This window comes from Chlamydotis macqueenii, chromosome 3 (genome assembly GCF_036417535.1).
Source record: "Chlamydotis macqueenii isolate bChlMac1 chromosome 3, bChlMac1.mat, whole genome shotgun sequence".
NCBI classification, from domain to species: Eukaryota; Metazoa; Chordata; class Aves; order Otidiformes; family Otididae; genus Chlamydotis; species Chlamydotis macqueenii.
The window spans coordinates 108,051,469-108,066,468 of record NC_141558.1 but is presented as its reverse complement, the minus strand read 5'-3'; the positions used below and the strand labels follow the sequence as shown (position 1 = coordinate 108,066,468).

At 37.9% G+C, this 15,000-nt stretch overlaps 1 protein-coding gene across 7 annotated transcripts in view; it reads left to right on the top strand.

Moving 5' to 3' along the window:
- The window catches only part of RMND1 (required for meiotic nuclear division 1 homolog), a 22,773-nt gene extending 7,773 nt beyond the window's left edge, over positions 1 to 15,000 (top strand). Inside the window, exons 3-13 of one of the 7 annotated variants that reach the window (XR_015258239.1) lie at positions 481 to 589; positions 3,785 to 3,860; positions 4,228 to 4,267; positions 7,725 to 7,825; positions 9,095 to 9,201; positions 11,308 to 11,372; positions 12,261 to 12,337; positions 13,503 to 13,623; positions 13,802 to 13,975; positions 14,411 to 14,527; positions 14,782 to 14,802. Coding sequence is in view for 4 of the 7 variants with exons in the window: in XM_086745413.1 (XP_086601539.1) it covers positions 481 to 589; positions 3,785 to 3,860; positions 4,228 to 4,267; positions 7,725 to 7,825; positions 9,095 to 9,201; positions 11,308 to 11,372; positions 12,261 to 12,337; positions 13,503 to 13,623; positions 14,411 to 14,527; positions 14,782 to 14,814 (846 nt within the window). In the remaining 3 variants the exon portion in view is untranslated. Of the gene's footprint in view, positions 1 to 480; positions 590 to 3,784; positions 3,861 to 4,227; positions 4,268 to 7,724; positions 7,826 to 9,094; positions 9,202 to 11,307; positions 11,373 to 12,260; positions 12,338 to 13,502; positions 13,624 to 13,801; positions 13,978 to 14,410; positions 14,531 to 14,781 lie in introns of those variants that run through there. The other 6 variants (XR_015258240.1, XR_015258241.1, XM_086745413.1 and 3 more) reach the window with 6 other exon arrangements.

Below are 15,000 nucleotides of genomic sequence, written 5' to 3'. Positions count from 1 at the left end.
TGATGATTGCAGTTGGAGCTTCTGCTTGGTGAGCAGGCTGGGATGGTTGAACTCCATTTATCTTTAGAGTATAGATCTTAAAGCTGCTATTGGGGGTGTCTTGCTTTTGATTTTGGTGGTCAGCTGACTGTCATAAACTGTAGGATGGAAGAGCAGTACCAAGTGTAGCTCTACTGTGAAAGCACTTGATTGGCTTTCAGGGAAGAAGGGTTCCCTTTGTGGCTGTATCACAGAGTTTTTTGGTGCGACTTACTTGTGTTGCCTGGTTTGATCTCAGTCTGTGATTGCTTTCCCATTTAACAGGGAGCAAGTAATCTCATGAGTATTTGTACACAAGGTGGACAGCACAGCAGAGATATCGTAGAAAAGGGTGAATAAATGAAATATGTCACTCTCCTGATAAATTTGAGGCAAACAGTTGTCTTATGAACATCTTGCTTCAGCCTTTCCCTAACTCAAATCTTTGTTCCTTTGGCACAGAATCTGATGCAGTGCACAGCCTTTGCAACAGCAGATGAATATCATCTTGGTAATCTGTGTCATGACCTGACTTCACATGGATATGTTGAAATAAGAAGTTTGCCTAGAGGTAGATTTTTGAAACATATTAAAAACAATGTTGTTATACCTTGGGAAATGAAATATGGATGAGGTATATAATTTTTATAACTTGTGTATTCTTATTCTGGTAGTACCCTGGAGTATATCATACTGCCTATAAAAAACATTGCTTTGCTTTAAAATTCCATTTGCTAAAAAAAACACAGCTAAGCCTTTCAGAATAGCAATATAACCAGCACTGCTATTACCCTATGATAATTTTTCCCAAAATTATAGTTACACTAAAAGTATTGAAAAAATAGATGCATGCAGGAAAAATAAATCTGCATTTTTTTTTCTAAAAATAATTTCTACAGAAATCCACTAACTGAAAAAATTCTGAAAGTTTTCTTTATTTTAATTAATTTTTCAGTAATGTGATACCATAGTGCTTCAGCTCTCTGAAAGCCAATTGTCAAAACAATTTTGTAATTTCAAGTGTTGCATCTTCTTTCCATACCCACACTTCTGTTAATATAAATCGCCAAGGATTGGAGAGGAAGGCATGCAAGAGAGAATATTGCTGACTAAGCTAAATGAAAAAGATAAACCCATAATTGCTTAGTTCTAGTAGAATCATAGAATAGTTTGGGTTGGCAGGGACCTCTAAAGGCCATCTAGTCCAACCCCCCTGCAAGGAGCAGGGACATCTCCAACCAGATCAGGTTGCTCAGAGCCCCGTCCAACCTGGCCTTGAATGTTTCCAGGGATGGGGCATCCACCACCTCTCTGGGCAACCTGGGCCAGTGTTCCACCACTCTCATGGGAAAAAAAATTTTCCTAATGTCTAATCTGAATCTACCTCACTCTATTTTAAAATAGTTAAGAATTTAAATTAGTAAAGAGAATGCAGTTTGATACTTTTTTTTTTTTTTGGACCAAATATATCCTAGCAGTTGTTGAGTGCTTCACTTAGTTAGGCTTCAGCAAAATAATTGGTTCTCGTTTCCATACAAAGTATCTCTGAAGACTTGGGAAAGTATGGCTTGGAAATAGCTGAAGTATACTACAAGAGAAAAACAAATGGAGCTTTTTATAGCTGAAAGAACCTTATGCCCTGGAACAGCTGTGATTTTCATATGTTGGCAGTAGAATGCTTTTTTTTCCCCTCTTTGAACAGATTATATGAAGCTAAGAAAATGACAGATAGTGTTTATGGGCACTTCAGTAGAGGTTATCAAATATCTCTCTGCCTCTCAAACACTTAATAATTTAAGTGCAATAATACTCCAGTGGTTCTCTTTTAAACACAAGATTTACTAATGATCATCTTGCTGAGAAAGATGAACGTGGAAAGACCAAGTGCTGTAGAGTATAGGTTTCATGTTTCTGTGTAGTTTCTTTATATTAAAACCAACACTGGTTTCACAATTTTGGGATAGAAACTTTGTACAGTCCTCTGCATGACTATGAATTACTGCAAGGCAAAAGTTGCTGTTGCTGGTGTTTTACCCTGGGAGTGTGGGTTTTGCCAGTTCTTTCATTTCTTCATGGTGTGTTTTCTGCTCCTCACAGTAGATAGTCTGTTTATCAAATGTTTGGAAGAAGTAATGGTGAAAGGATGTTGGATTGTACCAGCAGATCTGATGTTTTGTGGTGGCTGGCTTGTGCATGTAGCAATGGTTGGTTACCAACTCAAACATTCAGTCTTGGAAAATCTAAAAATGTTAGCACATAGAAATCCGAATCGGCAATTAGTGTGTGGATTTGTAGTGTTCTTCCTAAGCGTTATTCTTGTTTTTGACCTCTTTTAAAACATTATAGAGGCAGATCCTGTACCTCCACTTACAATGGACCAGATTCTCTTCAATTGTGTGTGTTTTGGCTGCAGTGGATAAAGAAAGATAAGGGTGATATTTGAAACAGCAAATGAGAAAATGCAGACAAATGTTTCTTCCGTGATTAACTCACACTTCACACCTAAAACTTACTGTAGTGATTCATCAATCGTGTTCTGAACTGGAATAGTAATGGAAAGAAAAGTCTTTAAAGAGTTCATACAGACCAACTGTGTGGTCCCAATTCTGGTATTAGGAAAAGTAGATTCGATACTTAGTGCTCTCTGCTGCGTTAGTCTGCCTGGCCTCTGTGGCTTGAGCAGTAAAGGAGAGAGTGGAATTCGTACACAGGCTGCATTTCATGCCTTGTCACTTGACTTGTGATCTTTCTGCAAAGGAGTTGAACTTTTTAAGGCTTGGGTGTTAGGAGCCTTTGCGGAGTCTCTAGTAGAGTTAGGGGGTTTTGCTGGTCTAGCTTCCACGGGTTCTGTAACAAAAGAAGTCATGCTGAAAAGTAATCTTTTTTTTTTTTTTTTGTCAAAACTACATCAGGACTTCTAAAATTTTGTCTACATTAATCAGTAGTACAGTGGAGCAGACCTGTAGGGAAAAAAAAATAACCCCCTTTTTTGAGAACCCAGCATTCACATTTTGCAAGTTTTGAGGTGTTTTACTTACGCTAGCTCCAGTCTAGTCCTTTGTAACATTGGTGGTTGGAGTACCATAGGTGCATTTCTGGAGCTCCTCTTTCAGTTTAATTTAATGCAAAAAAAAAAAAATCCACTTTGTGTACTCTGACACTGTTCAGCAGTGCACAGCAGAAGTGTGGTAAATGAGGGTGGCTGGAAGATTTGTTTCAAAAGCATGTTATGATCCAAAGGAGAACGTAGATGTACCCTCTCCTGTCTTGGGGGTTGCTCTTTCAAGTTTCTGACTATCAAAGGAAAATCAGCTAAATTTGAGTGCAGATTAGTCCCTTGCTGTATGGAAAGAGAAGGATCTTCTGGGCAAACAGATATGTATGGTAATTTATCTGCAACTATGGGCAAACTTCCATAGTTCACTCACATTGGGTGTCCACTTCTGTATTCTGTTCATGGTTATTTACTGTGCCCTGCCTCTGTTTCCCCTTAAGTCTTTTATTCTTCAGAACTGTTCCATTTCATTAACTAAAGATTCCAGAGGAGTTCAGCATGGCAGCTGAGTCTGTCTAGAGTGTGACACTTCAGAAAAGCAGTGTAGTTTGATATTTTAGTTGTTTTCTGGCAAGCATTTCTGTCAGAAAAATAGAATATGGGACTAGCTGACATGTTAGCATGCGACTGTTAAACTGGAATGATATGCTTATAGCTGTCATGTTTAGAAGTTTGAATAATTCTTCCATTTTTTCATTCATTTCAAACTAGATGCTGCAAACGTTTTGGTGATCGGTACTGAGAAGTCTGCAAAAGAAGATGATCCTGGCATGGTTTTTTTCTTCAGGTAAGTGATACATCATGCCCAAAATATTATTTTATTAATAGCAATGATGTGAAGGAAGTACTGCAGCGTCCTGGATTGTTGCATCATATTACCTCATGAAACTCAAGGAATAACTGTCCAATCAGAATGATTTAAAAAAAAAAAAAAAAAATCAAAATTATTTAAATGGTTAAAAAGTAACTTATCTTCTGATGTTTTTTTTTAAGTTGAAGTATGGTTAAAAAGCAACTATTACGTAGTTTTTGTGAAGATACTATAAAGTTTTTTGATTCACAGTGACAGAAATTGCCACTGTACAATTTGAATATTGCATTGAAATACATTTAAAACACTTTAATTACACCTCAGTTTTTCCTTTAATTCATAGGGAAGGGGCTGTTGTGTTTTGGAATGTGGAAGAAAAAAGTGTAAGTAAAGCAAAACTGTTTGTTAAAATATATAAGCAGATGTTTTGTCAGTCCCACAAAGCCTAGCATGCTTGGGCTTTGTTTGCGAGCTTGGTTCTCTCCATGAAGGAAAAGGACTGATTCTTCTCTTCATGAGTGCAGGTGCTTGCCTGCTGCTGCCCTCAAGTGTGTGGGTTGCTGATAGATCGCCTTTGAAACTTGACTTTCTGCACAAAAGGAGCAAATATATGCGTAACATACAAAGTGGATAACGTTTTCTACTTAACGGCAAAAATCTGAAACCTTAATCTAGTGACAAAAAGAAAATTCTTGCAGCTCTGTGTCCTGAAGAAGTAGATCAGAAAAATCAACCTGTGAACGGTTGTTTGAAAGGCACTAATGTAACAGAAAATCTATTAGAAGAAAAGGATCATTCTAGAGCCATTTAAGTCAAAACTATTCAAAACTTGCTTTTTGATAACTTTGAAAGAGACTAACTTTATAAGCAACTTTTAAATACTGTTCTGTGTTTTTTACCAGTTAGCAATTTTCCTGAAGGAAGATTTTTATTGGGTGGTATAGTTGTTAAAATATATTGATACTGAAAGGACATACCCTCTACGATAATTTGGTGCTCTTGGCTGACCAACATGGGTATGCCATAGGCATATCTATTTTTAGGACTATATTTATAAACTTTTGGTTTAGTATTAATTTTTATTATTGGGGTTAAATAAAACTAGATTTGAGATACAAAGAGAAAAATATTGAGCTTATCTGTAGGCATAGTATGTGACTTTAAATGCTGTATTAAATAGGTGATACTGAGATGTACGGAAGTTAAAGGGGGATTTTCATTAAGGTAAATGAAAATACAGAGCAGTTGTATCCAGACAGGAAGAATTTCTGGATTCAAGTTTGCTTTTTCAGTTTCAGACCTGAAATGTTCCTGATTTCCTGTCTGGTTTAGAGGGTTTCAGTATATCAGCTGGCCTACAAAAATATACTAGTTCTCCCTTCCCACCTTGCCTGTAGCACGCTTAGGATGCTATGGCTGTAACTGTGCTACTGATGCACAGGTATTAGTGAAGACCAGCTGACTAACTCCTGTTGATTTTTGTGTTGGGCACCTCAACCCACTGGAGTACTCTGAAAAATCTCGTTTTGTTGTACCAGAGCAATGCTTAAGTAGCTTTGAAAATTTGATACCATGGTTTTCTTGACAGTATGAGTAACTTTAGTTAGTCCCTTGCTAGCTTTGTTTATAAAAGAAGAGGAAATCTGCCTCTTTCTGCTTATTGAAATTATAGTCAAAGTTTTAACTTCCAAACAACTTGCTCAAATAAAGGAGGTATTTTTATGCACACGTTTTAATGAACTGAAACAAAAAAACCCCCACCAAACCGGCCTGTAGAACAGAAACTGAAAGTAATTGAGTAAAACAGAACATAGAGAATCACTGTGAACAGACAAAATTGCTTTTAAAAGTACTCCAGAATTACTATTAGGAGAAGAAAAACTATTTTAAACTAACAGACACTTAACAGAAGTAATAACTACAAAGGGATCATGAATAGAAATTTCAAATGTAAAATTCTTGAGTGGGGACATTGTGCAGCTATTTCCCCACCAAAAATAGCAAGGGCAAAAAGCAAAACTAACTTTGAGGTGGAGTTTAATTTTTTTTTTTTTTTAAAGGAAATTGTGTGATGTGATTGGCTGTAATAGCAAGAGGTTGCATTTAGTGAATGCAGAACATCTCATTAATTGGACTGTGTCACAGGTAGTTCCTTCTGTAAAATTAGTCTGGGCCTAGAAGAAGCTCACATCTGTCAGTGGAAGCCTTCTTATTACTCTGAATAGATAAAAGAAAGCTGCCGCTGAAATACAGTTTCTCACTATGCAGAGTAATGGAAGAACTTTGCAAGTATGCAAATTACAAGACACATGAATTTCACAGCATCGGTTACGGTCTGTAAAGCTTTGTTAAATCTTGCTCTGTACTGGCCCTGGGAAGCCTGAGCTGGTTGTAGTTCTGGAAGTGACTCTGTTAGTCTATTAACAGTGTAATTATTACTGTACCAGTAATGACTTCGGGAAACCAGCTAGAGCACCTGGATCCAAGTGAACACACTCTTGAAGTCTGGCATTCTACTTTAGGGATTGGCACTGTTTCAGCAGGGTTTGCACTGCTGAACTGTCCCTGGACACAGCATAGCTGGTTAGTCGAGCTGACTGGCCCGACGGCGGAAACTTCCTTGCTTAAAAAAATGAAAATAGTGTTTCATAACCTTTTTTACCACAAGACTTGGAATATATGGCAGATACTAGTCATGCTAATATTAAATAAAGGATTATGAAACAAGCAGTTGCAGCTGTAGGGTTGGGGTTCTTTTAGTGAAAAATGTTATCATGTCTTACATAGTATCACCAAAATTCTTGAAATGAATGAAGAAAGCTTGCACTGCAAAGAAAATCCCTCTTGCAGGTGATGTAACACATTTTTTTTTTTGAGTACTTAACGTAATAATTTACTAGCATACAGTTTTGCACTAAAAGATTAACTGTTATTTTGAAGAGAGTGTTTTAAGCATGGCTTAGTAGAAGATTCACCTCTTTAAAGAATTTAGGCATCAAAAGCGTATTATGGTGTTATGGTTTTTTTTTACTGGCTGTTGTGTAGCTAAATGCCTTTTAAAAACCTGTAGGTGGGTGGTTTTTCAGTTCAGAATTTGTTCTAATTGCAGAATGACTTTTATGAGGGGAGCCTTGTAGCACATAGAAAAGCACTAGGATGAGGGATCCTAAGTCAGATGTCGGAGGAGAAAGTTTTGTGAGAGAAAAGGGTTCTTTCTTCCTGCATCAGGTTTTAGTGTGCTTGAGAATAAAATGACAATGAGATTACTTCTGCAAGTAAAACTGCACATTTAACTGTTTACAGGGTTGAATGTGGGCAGCTGAAACCATTGTTGCAGATTTCTGTAGCGGTAAAGGATTTCTGTAATGTAACCTAAGCCCCGGTAGCTGAAACGAAACTATTGATTTTAGCAGCCAACTAGTAATTCTGGCAGAAACGGTCATCTGATGTACTTATCCTAAAGATTTATTCCCACACTCGGACAGCTGCCAAAATCTTGTACAACTCATTGTTATCATACTAAATTACGTCTGCATTGTCTTTACTGCTGCTGTGGTTAATCCTTACCCTGTTTTATATATGCAGACATTAAATGACATTTTAGTCTTTACAGATTCCTTGCAGTTGTTCATAGCCACAAATCCTTCCACACAGCTACAGATGGCTTCAGAAGTAAACCGTGTTAATAATCACTTCATTACTCAGCACACTTCTTTGTTGTTATTTAAATAACTTCAGCGTGGAAGTTGCATTCATCAACCTACTATGTGCTCGATCTTTGTAGAGTGGTCGTGTACCGCATGGTAACTGTTCCTGTGTGTGCAATTGCCTTTTTCTTAGATGAAGAATATCATGCGAGTGCTAGAACAGCATGAAATTCAGCCCTATGAAGTTGCACTAGTCCATTGGGAGAATGAAGAGATGAACTACAGAATAGGAGAGTAAGTTGTTTTCAGGCACTCTTGATAGAAAAGCTAATAGACATCTAAAACAAATCCAAGCAAAAGCAGCTAGTAAAAATATAGTTTTCGTTACTCTTTTTTCAAATGAGTAAAATAAGGAAAGGAGAAAACAGTAAATCTAAATTGACAATTTTTGCTGAACTGCTAAACTTGCAAGTAATGGCCTTTGTGACTTGGTTATCTGCTAGACTTTGTAAATTATGAAGCTCCATGCCCGCACAACTGAACATGTTCTTCAGTAGTCCCAAACAGAAACTATGTACCTTATAGAAAAAAAAAATATGCATTATTGAGACAAATATGATTTTAAAGATGATTTTCTGCGTAATTTTTCCTTAGTGTCCTCTAGGTTCATGTAATTCTGAACATACTTCACTTCCTAGGAAAGTTACAACTTGAATACTGTGGAATGATAAACTTGGCAAGTTGTCTTGCCTTGTTAAGTAATGTTTTTTCATCATAGGGAACAAATGATCTCTACAGAAATATTTTTCAATGTAAATTATTATAAAAACTATTTGTAATTTTTACAACAGCACCAAAAAACAACTCCTAGACAGGACACTATAACACTAGGTGCTGAGCTAGTGAGGTTGAGCTTATTTAAGGTAACCTGATAACAGGACAGGTTTTTGGTTTTTTCCTGGCTGTTTGAAAATTGCACATACTATCCAGTTGTGTAATTTGTGATTCCGGATGTATTCCATTGTGTTTATGCAAGTTTCGTAGTGAGACTGACATGATGAATTGAACAACTCTCGTGCCCCTTTTTCTTTGCTGCTGGCCCCCTATCCAACAGAGGCTTCAGGGGAAGTAACATCATCACCTCCACCTCACATCAACTCCATCCCCTCAGCAGGGGAGGGAGTAATGTTGATAAAAGTCACAGAAGAAAAGGAGAACAGAAAAAGAAAGATAATGCAGGAGAGAGGCCAGGATGCTGCTTACTCTGAATTATCTGCGTGTATATAGTAATGCTGTACTTACCATCATAGCTTGCTGCAGTTTCAATTAAACCTAGAAAATTTGGTCATAATAGTAGTCTTAGACTGAGGAACTAATTTTCAGTGATTTGTTTTGTTTGTTGTTAGGTTGAACACGAGTAAAATGCAAGGATAGGGATGATCTCCATATAGATAGGGCATGCTTTATATAAATAATCAACCCTTCTTGCATTGTTGATTGTTCTTTAAATGTGCCGTTGCTGGTGGTTTAGTCAATGAAGATGCTTCAATTCTGTTTTAACAGAGGTCAGTCAAAGCTGCATAAAGGAGAAATATTGTTAAATTCTGAGCTGGATAGCGATGAAGTTGTTCTGCAGAAATTTGCCTTTTCAAATGCCCTTTGTCTTTCTGGTGAGTTAATATTGTTTGTATTATCAGCCTATGAGACAGATTTTGTGAAGTGTAATTATAAGTGGGACTTGTACAGTGACAGGTTAGAGAAGACTCGGTGTCTGGTTTAGGCAAACTGTCTAAAGATTGGTTATGCTTCAGTGGAAAGATTCCTTTTCAAAGCTTTTTACCTTGTTTTCTGTAATTGGAGTGAAATCGTAAATTCAATGTAAATCGTCTTACAGATGAAGAAAGCACATTAAGAAACATACTTTGCAAAAGATACACATTCTACTGAGCATCCCCTTCCTCACCCTTCTAGGATAGCAACGAGTGTAGAGTCCAGTGTTAGAAACCTGTCAGTAATCTTAGGTAACTCATCCTGACGTCATTTCCTCTAATAGAAAAAGCTAGGTGCCAGCTGAAGAAATTATTCCTGGCTGGGGAGGTGGAGCAGTAGTGAAAGTGCGGAGCAGAGTCACAGATAATGTTTTCCAGGCTTACTAGCCATGGCTGCGTGCCATACGTGGTACTTCTGTCAGGAGGCAGCGGGAGGCCCTGGGAAGAAGTCAGGCTGAGGAGTGGTGCTGCTGCTTGAGGAAATACACCTCTCTGCTGCTTCGGACCTCGGATGAGGTAGGAAGTGGGAGTAGAAGCAAGCAGCAGTAAGGCCCTCCTCGAAAAGAGCTTTAAAGGAAATCTGGTCTGTCTACCCCTACTGCTTTTAGGGAAAATTACAGGACTCCTGTAGTATTTGGGGAAGTGCACCTTTAAACAGAAGGGACATCAAGAAACAGAACGTGTGTTTTTGAAGTGGTAACACCATTTGATCAAGGAGTACAGCATATAACTAAATGTTCCTGACTGTCAAAGGAAGAGCTATTGAGACAAAACAGTTCTTTAGTTCTCTATAGTTCTCTATAGTTTTCCTATTCATAAAGCCACTGCACGGAGGAGGAGTGCAACATACAATGGAGCAAGCGATTTATTCGCAGGAGATAATTGGTACCAATTTATGTTACTGTGAGACATGCACATCATAAAGGAAAACAGTTCAATAATGTTCAATAAAAATAAAGGATGCAAGTCTAGTCCAAGTCAAATATATGACACAGCAGAAACCAACCCGTCAAATAATCGGTGATAGCCAAAATGCCTATTGGCTTTTTTTCAGGGGCTAAATTAAATGTAATTTAAGTCACTGACTTGGATTAGGCCTCTGCATTCAAAACATGTGACAAACAGTCGGCATTGGATTTACTATCAGTGTCCTGACTAGCTGATACCGTTGATTACTACCACAACAGTTCATTTTGACAATTAAATTTTCCCTGACTTCTTTTGCTGAGTGAATAGGGTTCATTTTTGATCTGTTACTACTTCATTTGTCTGGGAATCCACAGACTAAAGAACAAAGGCCCGAGTTACATCATCTTCCTGTAGAAACAACTTTCCAGGCTCAAGCTGAGGCATACTAGAATTTGTGTTGCCCTTGCCTATGCTGAACAGCTTCCATAGAAGAGAAGTTATATCTTCAATGAACGGTGTATTCCTAGAATATAACCTAGTATATAGTATATAATCTAGAAACAAAATGGGACATTGCTTAAGGTTGAATTTAGCTTCAGCAAGTGTGTGGTGTGTCTGTGCAAGGTACCTCTCCACGGTTTTGAGCATGCTGCATCAAACACCGGGCAAATGGAGAATGACAACAGTAGACATGCAGTGGAGGCTCTTGTCTGGCACCACGTGAAGTCAGCCTGACTCCAGTATGCCTCATTATCTCCAACCTCCTTGGAATGTAGTTTGGAAAGGCTTCATACGTGTGGTGGAGCACTTAAACACACAGCTTTTGAGCTGAAGCAAAAACTCTCCAGGATCTGAACTGATCATTTGGAGAAGAGAGCAGTGCTCAAGGTGGTTCTGCATGCAGAGCTGGGTCAGTGCCCAACCCAGATCTGTCCGTAGATGTACAGGCATTGGTTGTGTAATACTCACAGTAACTTGCTCAAATCATGTTTGTGTATATCAACCTGTCTTGAAGCAGCATGTTGTCAGATTTAAAGTTATAACAAGCATACATACCCCTCACAATGTTCTGCTTTTTTTGTCACCTCTGTGTTGCAGTCAAGCTGGCTATTTGGGAATCATTACTGGATAACTTTGTGGAATCTATCCAGTCAATTCCTGAGGTGAGGTCTTCTTTGTACCTCTCCCCTCCTTTTTTTCTGTGCTTTGTAAAAGATCAGTCCAGACTCAGCGGAGGATATGGAAAAAGCAACTGGATGCTTAATTTGATGGTAAAGCCATCCACACAGAGAAGTTGAGAACACCTGCAGAGCGGTGGGACAAGAAATCATTAGTTGTTAAAGGGCTGGGAGTGGGGTTCTGCATTGGAATAATGTTTCCCGTGTTGTGCCACTGTTGCCTGCCACTGTTGAATGTGTACACGTAGCAGGACAAGCAGCATCTAAAAACCTGGCCAAACACTGTGTGTGGCAGTTTGGGCTCAAAGCAATGTGCTTTAGCTTGAATATAATGAAGAGTCTGAGTGAATTACTTAAACCACACAGTTTTTCATGAGACTTAATTATAAGTACAAAGTCCCTATGATGTCACATATAAAAATGAGATTCGTAGGTTTCAAAAGAAATTTTTTTTTTTTTAATGAAGGAAATAAATGGTAATACATTGTTTATTGTAAGGAAAAAGTCTATTAAAAGGCTAAGTAGTGGAAAGGTAAAAGAACACTGTTGTGACTTAAAAATAACCATAGCAGGAAGAAAAAAAAAATGATCTCTTGTTCAGGAAGTCATTCGTAGAAAAGGCTCCAGGGTTTTTTATTTATACTCATGGCATACTCGGTGATTTATTGAAAAACCTGGATGAACAGTTGCATGGTGACAGTCTTAAAAAACTGAATAAGCCAGGCACTAGGCAAACAAAACTCAAATGTTAGTAAGTATGATATTCATTCAGATTTTAACTCATATACATACTCCAGGCTGTAGAACTCCAGACTACTTAACTTCTAGTACATGCTACTTGATCAAGCACTGAAAAAACTTGTTACTTTGCAGATACTGAAGTCCCGAAGGAAGGTGAAACTGTCTCATGCAGATGTAATGCAGAAAATTGGAGAACTCTTTGCATTAAGGTAACTTTTTTTTGTGGTTACACCCCAGACATGGTATTACATAGAACTTAAAAATTTAGTTATGCATGATATACAAAGACCAGAATATACACTAAACACAGCAGCGTGGGGTGGGGCAAGGGGAATTACTTCAGCCTTCTTTTGGCTGGAGAATCTGTGTGCTGTTACGTTACTCAGAGGACCCACTGGCTCACCATCTCACCAGTGGCATCTCAACTACAGACAGGCATTAAGCAGCATATTGTAAATGGCCAAATTACACACCCTTTTCCCTCCCTGGGTCCAGCAACGCGTGTCTCATAACCAGTAATTATAGTAGTACTAGAGTATGCAAAGGAAACCAGGAGGAAGTACTGGGGTACTAACTAACTACGGCCTAGAGTTAGTAAAACTTTTCTGTAAGTTCTGTTCTTCCCTTCACTTAATCATAAAGCACTGCTACTTTGTAAGAATTTAATGGGTTTTTTTTCCCTAACAAGTAAAATTTGGCTATAGGGAATACCGAGCATTACACACAATTTTACAAAAATACCCTGTCAAAATCAGTGAAGAAAGAGGTAAATTTTAAAAGCAATTCCTATTTTAAACATTGGATTTTACAGCCCTACTCAAAGCACTGTTCAGTAATGAACAATAATGGTCTAAGTGCCCAAAGATTTATGTGAGCAGTAGGTTGAGGGGGGCAGATTTTAGCTCCTAGCCTTTATAATGTGGAGACAACAGCCTGGTTCTGAAAGGTGTGCTTTGCTCACACAGCCAGCATGTGCTACCGGTCACAGATAAAGAGTTCTGAGATATATCAACAAGCTGTTAAGGAGCTCCCTGGTAACTTTAATTCATGTACTACAGCTTCGGTGAGCTACTAGCGTAGTCAAGGGCTTCTCTGCAGATAGCAAAAGTTAAGCTGACAAGTTGAGGAGCCAGTGTTGCCACACGGCAAAAGTCCTTTATGCTCAAAGCCGTTACACAGTACAGTGTTCTCGGAAAAGTTTCAGGAGATGTGACAATCACTGCAATTGTATTTTTTATTACGAAAGGAGATTCTCTTCTTATTTTACTTGAAGTTACAGGAAAATTTATCAGTTTCTTTTAACTGCTATGTATATATTTGCTCCTGTATTCACCAAAAGGAAGTTTGAACTACTGTAGTACCCATTCTTTTTAGACACCGTATAAATCTGAGTTCAGACCTGCTAATAACACCTGACTTTTACTGGGACAGAGAAAAACTGGAAGAGCTTTATGACAAGACTTGCCAGTTTCTCAACATTAATCGCAGAGTTAAGGTAGGTGTCCTACTGTTATGAGAATTATCCCCATGCAGATCAGCTCTTTGGCTCAGGAGGGTTACAGACTGCTCCATGATTGTCTGTTTTAATTGTAGAAACTGAATAAAGAATAATAGGATCCTATACACTCTCCTCTTTTCCATGTGTTCGTAACCCACTCACATCTTTTACCCAGTTTAGGTTAACAACCCTGCCTCACATGAATGGATTGCATATTTCCTGAGCCACTAAATTAGGCTTTAAGTAGTTATAAGAAGAGGAGATTTAATTCTTGTTCTGAAATGTGTGCAAGAAAACAAGTTAAAAAACTGAGATGTGAAGCAGTCTTCTTACTGACGTGATCATTCAGGTCAGTTCATTGAAGGGTGACATAATGCTTACTGCTGAAACAGAATAAGCAGCACAGAAAAACCCTACCTGTTCTGGTGGTACAGCAACCTTAAATGTTTAGTAACATTGGAGGCATTCCAATAAATTGCATATTTTTGCTTGTGCCTGTTTTCATGAATAGATACCACCCAGAAGCAGTTTAATATCTGCAGACGTATATCCAAATGTCTGTTACTTTTATGAACTTATTGACATAACAGACTCATTTATATTGAAACTTCTGTCGCTTGTGCATGTTGCCTTACAGGACTTGCTGTTTTATTATTTTGCAGAAGAGTGTTAACACCTTTCTAGTTCTGTTCAGTGAGCCCTTCTGTGGATTGTGTTCCTTTATTTAGTGATCTCATTCCACTTAGGGAATCAAGATCTGCCATATATTTGGAATCTCTTGCAGGTAATGAATGAAAAGCTTCAGCACTGCATGGAGCTGACAGACCTAATGCGAAATCACCTGAATGAAAAGCACGCTCTACGCCTCGAGTGGATGATAGTAATACTCATCACCATAGAGGTTGGTGGGCTTTTTCCCCACTATCACAATAAAAATGTAATAAAAAGTGCAATTTACATACTTCATAATTTGAGAATCAAGGTTAATTTATTAATGTAATGTACTGTACAAGGGGATTAATTTTCAGTTCTTTGCAAGTAACTTCTGGATTGCAGCTGTAATTATTTTTCAGATTATCTCGTTTACAGTATAAGATGTTTTAAGGATTATTTAATCAAATAAAAATTCATATCAATGTGTTTGCTATTCCACAGGTTCTGTTTGAACTCGCAAGGGTATTTTTCTGATGACAGAAGAAACTCAGGAAGACAAAAACTAACAAAACCATAAAGACCATATGGCCCAGAACATCCCTGTCTATCATACGCTTCTGGAAAATACTGGAATTATGTCTGTTGATAAATATGTACATCTTCTACTCAAATAAAAAAAAATAAATCAGTCTGGGAACATTATTCCCAGCTGCTCTGTTA